This window comes from Sceloporus undulatus, chromosome 3 (assembly GCF_019175285.1).
Source record: "Sceloporus undulatus isolate JIND9_A2432 ecotype Alabama chromosome 3, SceUnd_v1.1, whole genome shotgun sequence".
Classification (NCBI taxonomy): domain Eukaryota; kingdom Metazoa; phylum Chordata; class Lepidosauria; order Squamata; family Phrynosomatidae; genus Sceloporus; species Sceloporus undulatus.
The window spans coordinates 195,052,419-195,072,357 of record NC_056524.1 but is presented as its reverse complement, the minus strand read 5'-3'; the positions used below and the strand labels follow the sequence as shown (position 1 = coordinate 195,072,357).

At 38.2% G+C, this 19,939-nt stretch overlaps 1 protein-coding gene across 12 annotated transcripts in view; it reads right to left on the bottom strand.

Moving 5' to 3' along the window:
* Positions 1 to 869: 869 nt before the first annotated feature.
* Positions 870 to 19,939, bottom strand: part of FGFR2 (fibroblast growth factor receptor 2) — a 179,969-nt gene continuing 160,899 nt past the window's right edge. For all 12 annotated transcript variants that reach the window (XM_042457265.1, XM_042457264.1, XM_042457267.1 and 9 more), the window contains 5 exons: positions 13,108 to 13,230; positions 10,580 to 10,650; positions 8,070 to 8,207; positions 5,594 to 5,699; positions 870 to 2,697 (listed from right to left, as the gene is read on the bottom strand). In XM_042457265.1, coding sequence (XP_042313199.1) covers positions 2,533 to 2,697; positions 5,594 to 5,699; positions 8,070 to 8,207; positions 10,580 to 10,650; positions 13,108 to 13,230 — 603 coding nt within the window. In that variant the 3' untranslated portion in view covers positions 870 to 2,532. The remainder of the gene's footprint in view (positions 2,698 to 5,593; positions 5,700 to 8,069; positions 8,208 to 10,579; positions 10,651 to 13,107; positions 13,231 to 19,939) is intronic.

The following is a 19,939-nucleotide window of genomic DNA, read 5'->3' as shown; positions in this document are numbered from 1 at the left end:
CTTATTTATTACCCCCAAAAGACTTACAAGTTAACTTGTCCACAGGCACCCGCAGCAGTCATTTAAATGATCTAACAGAAAGGAAATATATATACTGTCTTTCTTGTCAGAAGCAACCAGGTAAGTAGCTGTTTAAAAGAATTAATATTGTTGTATTGAATAATGAGCTATCCAATGGATGGAGGAGAATTTTTTAGGGCAAGGATGACCAAAGACTTAATTAAAAATCTACGAATGAGTTTGAAAGAAAACCTAGGACCTGTGCAGAAGGGAGAGCAGTGAGGGAGCAACATCACTTTGGAGTCAAATAATGACAAGAGCAATATTCAGTGGTAAACTTCTTAGGAAAAGGTTTTCAAATGACTGTTTCAGGGGAAATGAGAAACTGGAGAGATGGGGGCAAGGACACAAAAATAGATGTTGTCAAAGACTGATAAACATTATTAACCATGAATGGGTTTTTAGGAATGTGACTCAAATCAGAATACTAACCCTGAAATAAAGAGAAAGGTCAAAGAGCTGCCTATATGCTTCAGGATACATTGCAACAGGGCTGGGAAAAATTATTTTTTGAGACCACAACATGGTGTTGGTGGCTGAAGATTTAAAAAAAAAAAAAAGTATTCCCCAGCTTTAGCTAGGAGTATTTCTCCGCAACTGGTGCTATCTTCTTTTACAACGTGAATATTCAGATTCATGGCTGGACAACTTTGCAATATATGGACAGGATATTTGATGAATTGCACTAACCAATGTACATTATATGGGGACTAGCTGGCATGAATTAATAGGGTGTTTATTTAGTCCTTTCTCCCATAAATGACTCTGTTACATGAAAAACCTGGAGCCATTCCATAAGACACAAATAATTAAAGAAAATAAGATCCATGACATTTATTTTGCAATGTTAACATTAATATCTGTAGAAAGATTTTTATTGTCAGTACAAAAATTAACAGATATTAATACTTTTTATCTCCTCTCCTCTTTTTTAAATATGTAAAGTCCACATGAATTGCATTCATATTGCATGGCTACACCAGTGTGAAAGGTGCTCTGAATGTGAACACATGATGCTTTTAAGTTCTGAAAGACAAGTTATAAAAATTCAGTCATATATTTGGCCTGGTCCCAGGGCTTATGGGAATGGTTTGGAAAGCTCAAATGGAGCAAGAATAAAATAACCCCTTAGACTCATGATGGGATTCCAACACAAATTTCTATAATTGCCACTATGACAATTATGGCTCTCTCATTAATGGAGTAAAAATATGAGAACATCTTCAAAATTTATTGTTCAATCAAAATATATGGAAAGCAGCATTAGAAACTCAGTAAAAAGAGTGTCTGATTCAATGCATGTACAAAATCTGGAATTGGGAATTCTGAAACTATAGCGTTGTTCAGGAAAATCAGAATATTTATTTCAGGAACATCTAAAATTCATTATTTTGCCTTACAGTTTGGGCTCAACCCACTGAAAATGCCTGTCAAAACAGACTAGAATTGCCCCAAATTGTCCTTAGTTACCTCCATCACCAACTCTTCAGGTACGGTAATGTGCACTGACTAACAGAAGATAGAGAGAGCAAAGGGCTTCCTTGTTAAAGAGCACCCTTTATTGTTTAGGAGAGTTTAGGTTTTAGTTAGAGCAATAGCCTCTCACTTTAAAGACCCCAATTAATCAAAACCTTAATTCCCAACATTAGTTATATACCGTAAATATTTCTCTTTAAAAAAAAAACTAGTAAAGTTTGAGCAATATATCTACTTGTTCTCTGTGCTGCCTGCATAGAAATGCCATTTAAATTACAACATAACACATCCCTATAAAAGATTAATTGTTTTGTACATTACCAATTAATTAATAAATTAATGAGATACCATTTTCCCTGAAAGCAAAGTATTGATCACCTTTGGATGGTGATTTTTTTAAAAAAGAGTCTTATGTATGAACAGCAATTATAAGTAGCTGTTTCCATTTTAAAAGAAGGAGATTAATTTCCTTGGTGAAGTGGGACATCCATTTTTAAATCAATACAAAAAATAATTCATTGTAAATATATAATATATATATATTTATACATATTTGATTATATTTACATACATCCAGCACTTATATACTGCATTTGTGCTCTGTAAGTGTGTGTCAACATATATTTTCTCCAAATATTACAAAATAAACAAGGAAGGCTGACCCAGTGTTTACCTCAAGTCCAACTCAACTGGTTCTTTGACAGTTGAAAGGGTATTGCATTTTATGGGCTCAAAAACTGAGCTGGCAACTTGTGTCCATCTGTGGCCCATAAAATTCTTCTTCTGAATATTGTTTAGCATTCCAAAGTACAATTTTCCAAAATAAACAGAACATATTCTTGCCAATTTGTTGTTGCTGTTGTTGCTTTCTGTTGGTCCCTACATTTCATATGTACAAACAAAAATATTATGTTTCTGAAGAAAGGGTCTCTTTTTTGCATGGTAGGTAGACATTCTTGTTTCCTCATTCCTCTGTGGAATAATGGGGAATTCTTTTCATGTTTTAACACTGCCATTTATATGTTGGTACTTAGGGAGGCAAGGTTCATAAGGCATTGGATCAGGAGAAAAAACAGAGTCATCCCCCGAAGAACAGGAGCTTCTTGTATCTGGATAGCTAGGTGAATACTGTTCCAGTGGTCCACTGAGATCTAGGTACTCCTGTAAAACAGGCCAAAGTAAATAATATAACATGCAAGTAAATCTCCTATCACTTTAGAATTGAAGTGTGACATAGACATACACATATTTTATGAATGCATAAAAACTAGAACTAGGGAAAAGTTTTCCTATAAAGCTTGCTTGGTAACCTCATTAGTCACTGTCTTTCAGTTTTAGACTATGCTTGGGGCAACACTACACCTGCATGATTTGGATGGGATCAACTACAAAAACCTTAAGTCTTGTGCATACCACTATCAGCTTGGGAGCTGAAACAGGGCCATTGCTGTGGTAGCTCCATCATTGGTGGGTAACTCATTGGTAAGTTTTAATGGGCTTTAAAGATCTTGATGCTCCAATCTGCTTTTAATTAAATGTTGGACTGGAAACACTTTTCAACTGTTATGGTACGTATGGTATTACACAGTTATAATTCTGTGCTTTACATGCTGATTTTAAAATCAAGCCTACAGATCTGAAAAACACTATATAAATACTGATATATACAAAAAATAATTTAGCAGATCTCCCCCACAGCATTGTTGGGAAGTTAATACTGAGACTGGAGGGTGTAATAAAAGGTAGAGTAAAGATATAGTAATAGTTTCTCAGAAAACCGGAAGTCATTGGAGAAGCATGAAAAAAGGGGGCGGGGACTTCAGAATAACAAAAGGGTCTTCTGAGGCAGATGTGTCAGTTCCAAAAAAAATCAGCTTTAACCACACCAGTTTAAACATATATGCTAGTCACATCAAAAGCCAACGTTTTGCTTACGATGATAAAAAATAAAATTTCATCCTACAGAGAACTATTTTTGTCCAACACATGGAAACCATTTGCGGAGGGAAAGATCCTTTCATTCAGTCAAGCTGACTATTTGGTATTTTAGAATAACATGCTTCAGTTTTAGCGTGCACAAAGCATCCTTTCTGAACTGATCATCTCAAATGCCACCTAAACAAAGTAAGTCTCATTGTAGTATGCTCCTTGAGAGTGTGTATTTTTTCTCCTCGTCATATACACCTGTACCAATATTTGTGGGGCACAATATACTGAAATGTTCTTTTAGGCAAGCCCCACTGAAATCCGTGGGAGTAACGTAAAAGCTTAGGGCATTTTCAGAGAGTTCACTCTGGACTCCAGTTAATACTCAGGCTCTTTCTCTCTCTCTTGCCCACCACCACAGTTCCATGGAAACATAGTAAGCAAAGCCCACTAACACAAACAGGACTTTTCTACACTATGTTTTTACATGCTATCACTTTGGGTCTTGTGCAACATCCTGGTATTTTATGCCCACTGCATGTTAACAGAGCTATAGGTGTGGGGGAGAAACTAAGAAAAAAGAGCAACAGTATTAGCCAAATCCAAATGCTGAAAAAAAAATCTAAAAACAACAGTTTTGGCAGGAGAATAAAGTTATTTTTTTCTCCTTGAAATGCGGCGTCTCTTTCAACTTCTGCAGAGCAGCTGCATTCATTTAAATGCGATCTCCTCATTTGCTAAACCACAAGTTTTGATTCTAAGAGGAGAAAAATCAATTAAATAAAGCTGCATTGTGTGTGTGCGTGTTTTAGCAAATTTCCTGACTGCCTTAAAACCAAAAATACATCAGCTTCGTGACTATTTTCCTATGAAGAGTGTGATGATGAATGTAATGTACAATAAGCAAGAATATGGCATATATAAAAAAAGAGGTGCCCTTTTGATCTAACATTACTTCCATATCTCGTAAGTATTCTTTCATGTCTGGTTTCTGTGATCTCTATGTCTATCCAGAGACAATATGAATCTATCTGTGTTCAAGGGGTAAAAACTGTGGCGCCTGCACCATCAATTTGAAATCTCCTATTGACTTCAAAAGAGGTTATCGTTTCCTCAATATAAATTAGCATGACAGCTTTTAGGAACATGGATGGAGCTGGACATTTCTGACACAAGCGGAAGGAAGAAGCTATTAGAACAACCAAAAATAGATTCAAGTGATTCCCTTCAAGCAGATTCACATATTCCCCTCAAGGGCCATGCACACAACCAGTTCACGTGACTGACTTTTGAACAAAGATTCTGCAAGATCTATGTGTGCAGGGTTCCTTGTGCAAGGACTGCAAAAGTGGAGTACATGCCTGAGTCTTTGCAGTTTACAAGCTCTAGTTTAACATATCACTGTATCTGTCATAATCCAAGGATTTTGCTAGTTCTTTAATAAGCCTCATATTGCTTTCAATCAAAACATGATGTAGCAAAGAGGAAGGGATGTGTTCAAATCATCAAAAGTGGGCCCCGGAGGTGGGGGGGACACTGGAATTCTCATTGGAGTCAAGAAATACAAGTGTACATGAAACCCAAATCACAACGTAACAATAACCCCATCATAGACCCTCAATATGCTGTGATTTTCACAGGGTGAGAAAATACCCATCAGCTAACCCAATTTCTACTCCTTTTACATTGCCATATGAGGGCTGCAGAAAATATTTTCTGCCATTTCTCATTTCTGTTCCATCTCATTGGACCATTATTGCTGAGACTCAAACTAAATGAATAAGGAGCTGGGCTTAACTTCTCTTCCACTCAGGCCTTTAATTCATTCTCTTCTACATAACTTAGTAGCATATGTCTTTCAAGTGGCTTTTGCTTCTAAAGTGTTCCTGAAAACCGCCCCCTCTGGGACGCATCAAGAACGCGATGGGAACTTCCTCTGTGGTACACAGTGTTCTATGCCACCCCCCGTGCCCATCACACTCCCTTTTGTAACGCAACAGGCCCATTCCAGGGGCCTGTGCAATAAAGCCCTATATCTGGAGTATTTAGCCTTTTCATATTGCCAATAACTGTATTTAGAACATGGGCCATTTGGCCTAATCAATGTGTAAGGAAAGTACGCTTTACTCACCTCATTTGTTGTAAGAGTGAGGATCCGATCTAAATCTTCCACAAGCTGCTTAAAAGTAGGTCTCTGTGAAGGCACTGCATGCCAACAATCTCTCATCATCATGTAGCTGTGGAAGGCAGCATTTCACTATGTTAATTAACTCTGTGTGCCTTTGTCATGCAATTTCCACATGCTCAATACTGTACTGTTCCACATGCTCAATACTGCTCAGCTAGAGATCACATTATATTCATATCCTAACAGTTTGGAATACTTGTTTTTTATTTAAGAAAACACATTGAGATCTTGCCTTGGTAGTAACCACATTGTGATAATCATATTTTAAAACAGAACCATCAATGTACACAGAAGATGAGTGGAGAACCTGTAGCCCTGTAAAGGTTGTTGGACTAAAACTCTCATTATCCTTAACAACTGACCATGCTGACTGGGGCTCATGGAAGCTGCTATACAACTTCCAGACATCTGTGGGTTCCCCACCACTTGCTAAAAAAGATTTTTATTATATAAAACATGGACGAGAATAGTGTGGCCCTCCAGATGTTGTTGAATTGCAACATTCCTCACCAATGGCTATGCTGGCTAGGGCTGCTGGGAGCTGAAGTTCAAAAATATCTAGAGGGCCACACCATTCTTATCTCTGGCCAACATAAACATTGTTCACCACAGGTTCAGGAAAATCTTATCAAACATGAAAAAGTGATATAACTCCTACCTACCGACATCATAGCATCCTTGTGTATCCCCCGTCACCTCCCCTGATGACAGTGCTCAACTTCTATATTTGTTTTTGTCATGGTTGTTTCCCTTCAAGTTGCTTCTGACTTATAGTAACCCTAAGGCAAACCTATCATGGGGTTTTCTTGGCAACATTTGTTCAGAGGCTTGCCATTGCTTTACCCTGAGGCTGAGAGAATGAGACTTGCCCAGGTCACCCAGTGAGTTTTATGGCTGAGCTGGGAATCGAACCCTGATCTCCAGAGTCGCAGTCCAAACCACTATGCCATGCTGGCTCATTTTTACACTTAATGAAAAAGCAGCGAGGTGACTCTATCCCTCATGCCTCTGCTCCTTTCCCTGCTCTTGCTGTCTGTGCACTCCCTCACTGGGCAAAACCCAGGGACTCTTTCCCACAAATGTGTAAATTGCAGCATCACTATCCTGACCCTTTGAAACGCATTATATATGGGGGATAAAATCTCCCATTACAGGCATTAGATTGAAGCTAATACAAATGCCACAGTAAAGATAAAGCATGTTATCTTAATTGTCTGAAAAGTGCTACAGATTGCACCAAACGTACAGATATGAGTAGATGCTGGATAAATTATGAATCTGTGAGCCATATGCTGTATTCCAAGGGAGCAGAGGTAGTCAAGGAGAGCCATTTCTCAGTGGTAGATGCCAGAATTATGTAAATACTTAAAAAAATACTGTATGATTTTGAGGTCTGAATATTTCTTTTGACAAAATATACACTCATTATTCCAGGCAGATAATGACTTTGCCATTTCATTTTTACACTGTTTATATTTGTTGCAGTGATTTTATTATATGCCATCCTTAATTCTTTAGATTGTAAGTGAGAAATAAATAAATGACAGCCAGAACAATAGCCTGCTGTTGGTGGCTCCTTGGCTACAATCAGCTGAAAAATATTGTTTGTATAAGGAGTGCCACCTTAGGAGAACACAAACACATAAAGAACTACAGTATGTTGCTTCAATATTCCACAAGTCAGAAGCAAGGCTGGGCAGTATCAGGACCAGCCCAAGGCACTATGCTACCTGTGATGAAACAGCAAATGGTACCCCTCCCACTCAATTACCTAAGTCAAAGCATACAGTACTCAAAGTAAGGGAAGCTGTTTTAGCCCACCCGGCAGAAAACACTACAAACACCACTACCCATCCCTGGTAGTAAATGCTGTAATAACCATTCATTACAAAAAATGATTATTATTTGTTGCCCTTTCAACAACACCCAAAATCTGCTTCCTTGCCTTGGCAGCCCCAGGCAACGTGGAAAATTAAAGAAGAGAGCTATCTACTGCATGCCTTAGTGAATAAGCTAACATTCCCAAAGACATTGCTGGCTAGGTGTTGGGTGACAACCTTCACCATCTTTGGCCAGCATAGTTAATGGCTGAACTGGCATGGGGTGATGGGAGAAGTCATCCATCACAACTGGAGAGTACCAGGCTAGGGAAGTCTGGCATAGCCCTGTGCTTAAAGGGCAACTAAAACCAAAGATAACTTTATTGGTGCTTGTCATCATCAGGGCCCAGTGCATGTTTAGAAGTGCCCTAAACCAGACACTTCCCTTTGTTTCTGAAGCTCTCTTCATCCGTTGTGCACATGCATGTATCCATGCATATGTATGTGCATATTTGGGAGATTGAGAATATACTCTCCAAAATGTATGTTTACTGTTTTTTGTATTTGTACAGTCATGGTCAAGAAGCAAAAATTCTTACAGTTCATTGGTGCAATTGGCAGGTTTGTCCATTCTGTGACCTTCTTTAAGCAGCTTGAAAAGCTCTTCCACTGGAATTCCTGGATATGGAGACCCTCCTAAAGTGAAGATCTCCCACATGAGCACACCAAATGACCATCTAAAGAATTGAAAAGAAAAGGAATTTAAAAAGTAATCAGATCAGATTTACCAAGGACAATGTGACAATCTACCATTAACTACACAAAACACAATTGCTTATTACATGAGCAGTAAAACTGTGTTTTCTTAAGATGGGCAGATAACTGTGGCCCTCCAGATGTTGTAGAATTGCAGCTCCCACCAATGTTAGTTAGCAAAACCAATGGTGAGGGATTAATGAGGACTATAATGCAACAACATCAGGAGGGCCACGTTTTACTCACCCCTTCATCAAGCATGTATTTGATGATTCTTAGTTTGCTCTTCCTTATCACTGAAATGATAGCAAACCTACCTTGGCATTTCTGGCAATCCCTATGGTTAATAATAGTCTATCTCCAGTTGAGCATGTTCGAAAAAGCACCCCACAATGCCCAGAGTGACATAGTTCTATTGCTGAAATTAAGCCATATGGCTTTTGATGAAAGACTTCCTGGGAACAATAGATAAGCTGCTCTGTGCTCCTTTGAGTAATATCAGGGTATAACCACCATCCTTACAACAATAACAAATACTTTCTATAACTGGAACCATGAAAATAAAAGCTGGCCGAATTTGATCCAGATATAAGCAAGCTGCTCTAAGTTTACAATCGTAACTATATTGTGTTGTAAGGCAGTCTTTCTAGTTCAGCAAAACCACCAAAGAGTCTTGCAGCACCTTAAAGAATAACAAGTTACATTTGGCATAGACTTTTTCCCCAAGGCTACATTATCTAACAAGGCCCTCCATTGTTGGTGACTCCATATTGTTTGTGAGTCCACACATGAACACAAGAGAAATGATCCTGAAGAAAGGGGGGCACACAACTCTCTCTCTGGTCCTCCCCAAAGGGCGGCATTTACAGCTCATTCTAGTCTCATTGTACAATGAATGAAGAGATTGGTAACTGCCGAAGAGACTCTGACCTTGATTAGACCATCTTTAACACAAGCAGAAGGATGTCCAGAGATAACCCCTCCTTCAAGCTTGAAAGGGGAGCCTGCACATGCGTACAAAGGAGTTTCTATTTGGAGAACTACTCTAGAGCCCCAGCCAGCTTATTCCAATTTGGCTTTTGTGGCCTCCAGACCAAACTCAATCCTTCGGTTGAAGTGGGCTGGAATCAATGAAAGCTTATGCCTTAAAGAAACGTGTTAGTCTTTAAGGTGCAACAAAATTCTTTGTTGCTTGTCCTGCAACAGACTGACATAGCCCTCCTTCCCCCCACTCTTCCAGCTTTTCTAGTTCAGCAATCCATAAAGGCAGTATTGGGTAAGGCAAAGATGTCTGAAAAAGCACTGGCCCTGTGATTGCTCTCAGAGGTCTTAGTTGTTGTGGTTGGTGTACCACAATTATTCTATTCATGTCTGATCAAGCAGAAGTGGATCACAATAGTCTTTGATAATAAAAAAGGCAAATATGTACATCACATACTAGTGTGGGGTCCTGAAAGGGGAGTGTGAGCAAGGAAGTGGGGTGGAGACAAATAGTATAAAAGTCCCTATGGAAATTATGTTATTTCTTTTCTCTCTCCAATGGTACACATAATTTTATTGACATTCCAGAAAAGTAACAACTTGAAACTATACCGTTTCGAAACAAATGATTACCTTAATTCAAGATACAGAAAGTCAAGCATTCTTTAGATCAGTAGATGCTCCCACTGTCAAACCACTTAAAACAATGCTTTGGAGGTACACATTTGTAAAGAAAAGTTCAAGAGAAGAAAACTTCCGTAGCAACAAGTAGTTGTGTTTCTACCTTTCATGTGCTTTGAAGCCAGCCAAATTAGTAACAGAGCACTGATTTGCAGTCTTCCAGAAAAAAAAAACTTCACTTTCTAAGGCTACATTCTCTCTTTCTTACTGGGCAGTGAAATGGCAACCAAGATTTTGAAAAAGGCAATGAGAGAGAAAAAAGTCTACCATGGTAAGAACAATAATATTACTGAAAGAATGAGTCTTTGAACTGGAATGAAGTTGAATATATTCCTGAAACAGGAATGAAGATGAATATATCCATTGTTTTCTTTGGTTTGGAAGTCTAATATAGTAAGAGAAAATGTATTTTTTAAATTTAATTTTATTTTTTGGTTAAAGGGTAAAAAAAAAATACACAAGAAAGATTTTTTCTTCTTCTTTTCTCCAGCTCTTTAACCTGCCAGAATAAAGATGTCTCCTTGAAGTAAATTAATTTCCCTTGGTGGATCAAAGGTTGAGAGACAAGGTTATATGAGACATATATTAATCTGTTGAATGTATTTCTATTACATGCAATTTGATTTCAGTGAAGGAAGCAGTAAATTAATTTTAAAAAGATAAAGGAAGGTTCTAAGATAAAGTTACTTACACATCACTTTGATGTGTGTAAACTCTGTCAAACAGAGCTTCTGGTGCCATCCACTTTACAGGCAGCCGACCCTAGGTGTAAGACAAAAACATTTTTAAAAACTGGTTTAACACCAAGGTTAACAACAACCTACTAGTGCATTTCAACAATTAATTTGACAAAGATTAATTCAAGCTATAAAACCACAAGAATGATGTTAAAGCAAATGAACAATTAGTTCTGTGTAATATGAGAAAATAAATTTCTCTTCACCAGGCGTTTTGGTTCATTAATGCAGCTGTAATTTTCCACTTCTGTGGAACCAAAGTTCAAATGTGTGGATTAAATGGTCAAATGTCACCTCCATTTGCCCTAGCAGTATTCTCCAAACAGAGAGAACCCGTACAATCCAGAAGTCACTTTGCTTTGGTATACTCAATGATATTCAGGTGTAAGAAAATAAATATATTATGGGGAGAGAAGATGCTTTTCTTTCAGCAAGTTCACATAAACACCAGGAGTCCAAAGACCAGGGGCCCATTCACTGTGTAGAATTTTAGCACTACATTCCCCTTTAATTGCCATGGTTCTATCATCTGGAATCCTAGGATTGTAATTCTTGGCCAGGGAGCTCTAGTGTCTCATCATATTGCAAACCCCAGAACTCCACAGGAAGCAGCCATGGCAGTTAAATGGAACAACAGTGATATAATTGTGTAGTTGTAGTGTGAATGAGCTGCAGGTCAGGGGCACACAATACAGTCATGATGATAAAGCTATGAAGGTCTTCTTAATATTGTAAGCCGCCCTCAGTCTCAGTTTTGGGGGAAAGGTAGGATATGGAAAGAACAGGGACAGTTTCCAGCATCACAAAAAGGAGGAGTAGTTCAACATGTTTCTGTGAACTTTTTAATTAAAACTGGCAATATGCAAAGGTGAAATGAAGCAACTAAGGGGCTGTTGAGACCTCACCTAAGGGGCAGCCTGCAGCCACCTTCAGGTGCTCTGGATCGGGGCTGTGGCAACCACACAGTGTGGCCCCAATCAGGCCTTTCCAGGGTCCAATATCCATTGTGCAGCAGCTTGAAGGCACTCCTTTGGCCCTGCGTCATGTGGACTCAGTGCCAGAGGAGTGCTGTGATGCCACACGCCATGTGAACACAATGCCCCGACTTCGCCCCCAGGCCAGCCTTAATGGCCAGTCTGCACAGGGCCTAAGTGAGGTAGCTCTTGCCCAAGTATGCAAAATATTTTGAACCTTCTAGAAACCATTTGAAAATTTGTTCCAAAGTGCATCGAGGGATGCTATTTTCTTTCAGCAGCTTACAACATGCTGGGAGTAGCTGATGAAGCAGGCTTATCTGCTCCCCACCCCCCCGGTTTTGCTCTTCAAACATTCTCAGAAAGGGTTTCTGGATACAGCTTCTGTTTACCTTCCCTGTTGTAGGCAGAAGCCCATCCTTTCCCAATTCAAGTTGGATTGTACTATTTACTGCAAATACACTGCTGTAACCTAACACTGAAAGTCTGTGTTTTTAGATCTTTTTCACCATGTTCCCAATGGTTTGCTAAAAACAACAACTTCCAGCTAGACAGAGGATGAGAAGGAAAAGGGGGCATGTGAAAAAAAAGGGGCTACTTTGTCAGAACTGAGTTATCCTGAACCTGTACTGGATCTCACTGCTTATGTCAAAACAGATAATTTCCTGTCCCAACTCCCTGCACACTTTTAAAAAAATGGCTCCCAAGAGATGGAAAACTCTCATGAACAAGTTTTCAGCATCATGGAGAATGAAAGCAGAAGAGGGAAGGAAACAGAACCCAAATTTCAGTGGGGTTGGATTCAGAAGTACGCTTCTGGATATAGAAATATATGAGCGGATCCTGACCTATGATTAGAACAGCAGCCTCACAAATAGTAGGTGTTGTTGTTCTGTTGTTGTTGTTCTGTTTGCTGGTATAAGCAGTTGTCTGGGTAAGGACAAATCATTGCTCAGAACAGTGACTTTTTGCACTATAACTCCCACACTATGTTCCACGCTCCGGGGCATACAATCTAAATGGAGAGCTTTTGTACTTTAACCAACAGATTGCCACGTATATCACCAATCTTCTACTGACTTCAAACTGAACTGTGGGTAATATGAACTCTATAAAACTAAAACCAAATGTTAGCAATTACAGAATGGATGCATTCCATAAAATTGTCCATTGATTACAAAAAAGGCAAATTTATATTTATATTCAGTATCTAGCTAACAGTCAAAGAATGTGCTACAAGTTTCAGGGAGACCATAAAAAGCAAAGGCTAAATCTTATCCTTTAGAAAGCATCATGTAACACGTACTCTCCCAGGCTGTGTAAGCAGATAACCTTCCTTTCCTAGTAAAAAGGGGTTAGGAATCCTTACACACTTGCCTATTATTTTCATTTCTTTGATTAAAAGTTAGGCTGCTGTACAAGAAGTCCATTAGGAATACATTTGCCATACTTAAATGCACCACTGAAAAAAGATACTGGATCAAGTGATAAGACTGCCATCCACTTACATTAGTAGTCTTTTTATAATAATCTATATTGTTGATGTCTCTTGCCAACCCAAAGTCAGCGATTTTCATGACATTATTTTCAGTCACCAAAACATTCCTCGCTGCTAAGTCTCGATGGATGCACTGAAAAAAAATGAATATAAAAATGTGAGAACACATTCAAACCACCTGGGTAACCAGATCCTCAGCTGGTTATGTCTCCCAGACAACAAAATTTGCACTGCTTCAGTCAGTTACACACACATGCCAATATAACTCAAAATAAAACACCAATTTATGGAAGCACAAAAGTTGCCCTCTGAGAAAGAATAGCACAAATGCCCTTGTACAAGTATAACTTAGGACAAACTTCACTGTGAAATTATCCAACTTAATCCACTCCATACTGGATATATTGTACAGGATATCTGACACTTCTCACACCTGGATACTCTAAATCAGTGGTTCCCAAACTTCTGGTCCTCCAGATGTTTTTAACTTCATCTCCCAGATTCCAGCATCATTGGCCATGCTGGCAAAGGCTTCTGGGTGCTGAAGTCCAAAACAGCTGGAAGATAAAAGGTTGAGAACCTATGCTCTATGCTCTAAATGAGGAATATGAAAAGAAAGACATGTTGAGAAATTTAGGATCCTTGGAAGATCCTGGGACATCAGAACTGAGGAAAATGTTACAACATGGGATAACAACATATCAGATTTAGTTAGCAAATTCAGTTAGGTTTTGGAAGCAGGTTTCCCTGCTCAGTCCTTCTAAATGCTATACAATGTGTTTCTGTATGAGGGGGAGTTGCAGTTTATGTAAATAGGGGATCTCCAAAACTGAAATAGAAGTACCTTCCATGCACTGGCTTTACGGACCACTGAAAACAGATTTTAGATTTAAGGAAATTTTCAAATTAAAGAAGAAATGAATTACATCAAAATCCTTTTTCATCAGTGATCTAGTTCTCACATAATGGTAAAACATAATTATTGAGAGTAATGCTTGTGCACTCTATCAGATTATTCCTGCCTGGTTCTTCCCATCAGTAGGGGCAACAAAACAAACCAGGAAACATTTACAATATATTTATTCAGACAAATGGTGGAAGTGGAATACTTGGCTTCGTCTTCTTCTACAACAAAGTTGAATTTGAAACCAAGAATAAACTATGCTTTCAGATTCCATTTTAAAAGAGGAGTTACCTGTCAACAACCCCAGTTTAGCCATATGATAAACCAGCAATGGCAAACCTTTTGGGGACTAAATGTGCTCTGGCACTGGGTGTTACCAGAGACAGCTGAAGGCCTGGGAGGGCAGGGGGAGGAAGAGGAGGAACAGGCACACATCTTTTTGCCTTTTTGTTTTGGTCTTTTTGGCCACTTCCACTATCAGCAGAAAGCAAGTGGGAACAAATGAATAATATGTAAATAAAACAGCATTTTACTTATTTTCTGGAAAGCCAGTATTCACAGCAATTCTGAGGAACGTTTTAGGTAAAGTTGATAAAGTAACTCAAACTGTTACCCTTGTTAAACAAGTTAGAGATTGTACAAGAGAGATAGATGAGACTTCATGGTATCAATCTATTAAAAGGAATATTGAGTAGCAGTTGCTAAATACAAATCAACAAATCAATATCTGACTAAATCAATATCAGAGAAGATTAGGGAAATATCCACCACAAGCAATATTATGTATGAATTTTAAAGAAACTGGTGTGTAGGTTGTTTGTGGCCCCATAGACATTAAACAACTTGGTGATGAAATCCAACGGCACCCAATTCCAAGTCTCATCTAGGTCTGTGTAATCCCTAAAACAGGAATGGATCATGCACTCAGGAGCCATGTATGCTCCTCTGACTCCTCTTAATGCCCCAGAGCTGGTGGGAGGAACTCGGCTAGAAAATAAGATTTGCTGTTCCTAGAAGCCTTTAGAGGACTATTGATTTTCTTTTTTAAAAAAAGATTTTAAAATAACTCTAATACTTTTATGACTTTATACAGTTTTTAATTTCTATTATTTTTAAATGTATTGTTAGCTGCCTTGTACCTCATTCTTGAGAGAAAGGCAGAATATAAATCAATACAATAATAATAAATAATATTCATCTGGAGGACTGCACTTTGCTGATCCCTTTCAGTAGATATTCTACTATAGAAAAATTACAATTACAGAAACACACAGTAAAGAAGGGCAGGGAGCAATACGTTTATCTGGTGCACAAAGGAAGACAATTATCCGCCAGAAGACAATTTAGTCATTTTAAAGCCTTCTAGGAAATTAAGTTTATATCCTTAAAAGTACCTAAGTAACTTGTGCCAAATGTTTTTTAAAAGCAGTTCTAAGAACCAAGTTAAATTCTCCTGCCACTTAAAACCTATTGATTTTATCTCCTGCCACAGAAACACAGCTCCATTGTATACAATGATACTCAATAATTATTTTCCACCTCTTTATAAGCCTGTTTTTTAAAAATAAAGATTACAATCAAAGCCGTCCCCCAGTGACTACTAGAGAAGTTGCTAGGAAAACAAAGTTGGGCCTCACAGTTCCACACTTATGCTGCAAAAAATTGTGCTGCAAGACTAAATCAGTTTTGATCAGGATTGCACATTAAACTGGCTCAAAGATTAATAGAATAGTTTCTAAAATACCCGGGGGGGGGGGGGCTTTCGTATATGTCAGCACATTTAGTTTTTAAGGTACAGTGACCTCATCTCAGCCTTTAAGTGAGCACAAACAGTTATGCTTGCTGGAATTTTGTATGTTCTTTGACACTGTTTTCCTTTGTGTCATCCTTTAGATCCTTTGTTACATGCCTCTATGTTTTACTCTTGACTTATCCAGTGGTCATACCAAATTCCATAATTCTGGCCCCAAAGCCTGCCCTCGACTTATACATGAGGTACACCTATAGTTGTGTATATACGGTAACCTGTTTTTTAAAAACTTGCTGCCCTGTATCTTCCAGAAAGAAGATCCAGAACCTGTACTATGGTGGCTGTCTGCATGGGCATCCTGCTAGGCCACCTAGCACATCTGCCACTGCTATGGATTATACATTCTGAGGTCACAACAAAGAACCCAACCATGTGATTGTTGCTGGGTCACCTTGTTTTGACCTCAGAAGCAAGCAACTCACAGGAGTGGTGAATGTGCCATGTCCTGGTGAGACACCCATGCAGACAAGCTGCCATGGTGCAGGAATAAATATATACACTTAACCCTCACAACGTATTCATCTCATAAAACAAACTCTTGTCTAAACAACTGCCTTTATCACCATTGTCTTAGTCCAGCAAGGGAAATGCATCAGAGGGAAAAGTTATATTTTGTGGACTATAATGCCCAGGATGGTCATGCTAGTTGTAGATTTCAGGTACTGCACACACTTCCTGGGGCTGTCCCTTGTGTATAGCCGATTCTTAATGTTACATTGGAAATTCCAAGTCATCTTTCCTCCTACCCCAGGTAAACAGGCTATCTGTACAGCCAGAACATTTCTTTAGCAGCTATATACAAAGAAATGTAGTGCTGAACTGCAAATAGGTAAATCCTCAGTTTAAATCTTACCTCTACTACAAATGAACGAGGTAGTTATAGGCCATCCATTATTTTCTAGGCTCAACTCTCCCTGCCAAATCTCAATCTTTTTCTTTCATTCTGCACTCCAAAGAACTTCATACATTTCCACAGTGAGGATAGGTGAGGAAAGAATGGCCTCCTTCAAAGAAAAAATGGGATTTCTGGATGTGTGTTTCTGTGTAGACCCTGACCCCAAGTCAATACCAAATGTGGCCCTCATGGCTGAAAAAACAGTGCTCCTCTGGTTTAGATGATCTAAGGTACTCAAGAATTCAATTTTTATTTGAAAATACAAAATTGAGTTCAAATATGAACATCAGATTTTTAAAGACACACACACACAAAACAATAATTCTTTGGAAAACTCAGTCTCTACTCTCCAGGAGTTTTCCAGGGACACAATTTTACACTGGTCAAAAATAAAATTTGAATGATTCTATATTTCAAACTTCTGCTTAATCAGTTAGATAAGTAAAAGATAAAGCTAACTTCAAAAGAGCATTCACTTAAGCACAAATATACTGGTTTCATGGAGGAGGAAAAAGTAGACTATGGAGAGAAGAATCATTTTCAAACATCTCCAAGAATGACAGGTAACTGTTTGACAAATAACAAAGGGACAACTGAACTCCAAATTCACATATGTAAGCAGTCTGAAATTTCTTAAAGTTCTGTCACCTTTAGCCCTACACCTATAAATGAATTTCAGAGCCTGCTTAAATGCCAGGGTTTCTATGTGGATGCCACTCAAAGGTGATTATCTATGGTGGCTTTCCTTACGGCATATGTTAAAATGGAGGCTCTTATCTCATGTATGTTCTCATTTGTGTGCTGTATCTGCATGCCATTATTGCATACGGTAAGTCCTGATTACACTGACTTGCAGGTGGTCCACATTATGTGTCTACACTTTCACATGGAATAAGGTATTTTGTAAAATATTATAACTATTCCCTGGAATGTTAATGCAGGTAGCCATTTTTCAGTGATCTCTATGTGAGGTTTGTAATCCTTTTCTACAGTTAAGCCAAAAGGGCATCAGCACTGCAGGCACAAAAACACACGGAAAATTCTTTTCTTTCTTTTTCAGGCATCTCTTTTTAAAACAAAAAATAAAAAAAAAACATTGGCCTGGCTATACAGTGATGTCTCCTTTAACTAGAAAGTATAAACATTATTTTATTACAAGCTTTAAATTGCCTCCTAAAACCTGTTATTTTATTTATTTATTTATGCATTCTTTCAAGCTATTTTATTTAATGCCATTCATTATACAGAAAGCCGGCAGACAAGATCATCTTTTCACATTATTTCTGTTTCTGAACAGTAGTATCAACTCTCTTGTTATTTCTACTCAATAAATGTGCGCGTGAGGATACAAAAAAAGTTATAGAAATACAGATACAGAGATATTTGAAGGGCACAAATGCACCATTCTATGCTATGATGCCTTTTTGTTTTGTCTCCCAATTGTCAGTATCCTCTGAGTTGCTTATGTCAAATCTTCCCTGCTGGTGCTTCAGTTACATCTGACACTCCTCACTCAAGAATACAGCTACTCTTTTGGTAAAAGAGACCATGTAAGCTGCCTTAGCAACTTCATTTTTACGTTATATATATAAAGCCCACAAGACAATATAGCTAAGAGACTTGTAATATCTATTTCCAAAGTAACCAACTTGGAAACAGGCAATTTCACACAGTGAAATGTAAACTTAAACTACAATAAAAGAAACAAGGAGTGATCTATTTTGCCACATGTAGTTTTAATGGCCTGAAGATAACAGCACTTCACATAAAAAAAAAATAATTTCTCTCAGTTGAGCACAGCGGTGCAAGCAACGCCATTAACTATCATGATGTTCTCCTACCTGCCACCTGTACCCATTACCTGCCAAGCAATGCCAATAAAAAAGGATGCAGGTTCTCTCTCTCTTTTTCTGTTCTGTTTGTCACCTTTAGCCTTACACCTATAAATGAACTCCCCACAGTTGAAATGCACCCTTCTGTCATGTTTAGAGCATTTTATACCCAGCTTAGCATTTCCCAACTTGTGGTCCTCCAGATGTTCGGACTGTGCTTTCCATCAGTCCTACAAGCCTAAGAAATGGGAAAATTTTAGTCAAAATATAGAGAGAAAGCTAGGTTGGAGGAGGGTGACCTAGGCAAATGCTCTCTTGCAAATCCAAAGTTCACATTCACAGGTTACCAACTGCAACCTTGGGACACAAACACCATCTGAAACAGTGATTAAGAAATGCATTTATATATAGTGATCATTGCTCACTAGATAGGACAGAATTGTTTCAGAACTTCTGGAAGTTTGGAACCAGAGCTGGAGGATCTAGAGCTCCCCATATGCAGTTGGACTCCAGTTTCTAAATACAATATTCAATTCCCAGGCACCAGATCTTGACTGGATTTTAATTTTTTAAAAAAGAGATTTTTAAAAAGATTAGGTGGTTGCCCTAGACAAATCTAACACACTGCCAGAAAAAAAAATGCAATAATTTCTAATGTAAACATGACAAATGCACTGGAATACTGGTCACTAAATACAGGGTATCTACAAAGCTTGTGACATAAGCAGATCCCAGTTTCCACACTACCATTCCTCTTTCCTCTCTAATAATTGCTTAGTTAACAAGAAAGTAAATTATATTTTGCCTGATTCAGCACTAGCAAAGCAAACTTTGCACTTCCACTATCATCCTATTTTAGTCTATTAAGCAAAAGACTTCAATGTGTCTACAGGCTTGGTTACACATGGAAATTTAAGAACTTAAACTTTAAGACAAGGTGTAACAACGGAGGCAACTTGCAAATATGAGTCTCCATGGAGTACATATCAAAATTCCACTGGTTCAGCTAGTTTCCTCAGCAGGCAAATATTTTAAATGGAGACAAATGACTAATTTGTTCACAGAATTTTAATGCTGCTTCTTTTTACCAGTTATCCAATCCAATCATGTAATTCCCACAATGGCTCTAGGGAATGAATAGCTCTCCTTTTTCATATTCAGCAAGTTACCAGAATATTGTGGCCTTAGCTTAATAAGGCAAGTCTCAAGGTTATGTTTTTGCTGCCTGCTTGATTAAGCAGCCCACTGTTTATCCATATTGGTATTTAAATTCATGAATGCCTAAGTTCATTTTGTGCTGTTATTTGCTAATATTGATTTTTTCTCTCCAACTCATATTTTAATAGATACCTTAAGAAGCATAACCTGAAGTCTAGTTATGCATATATTTGTTATCTTTGT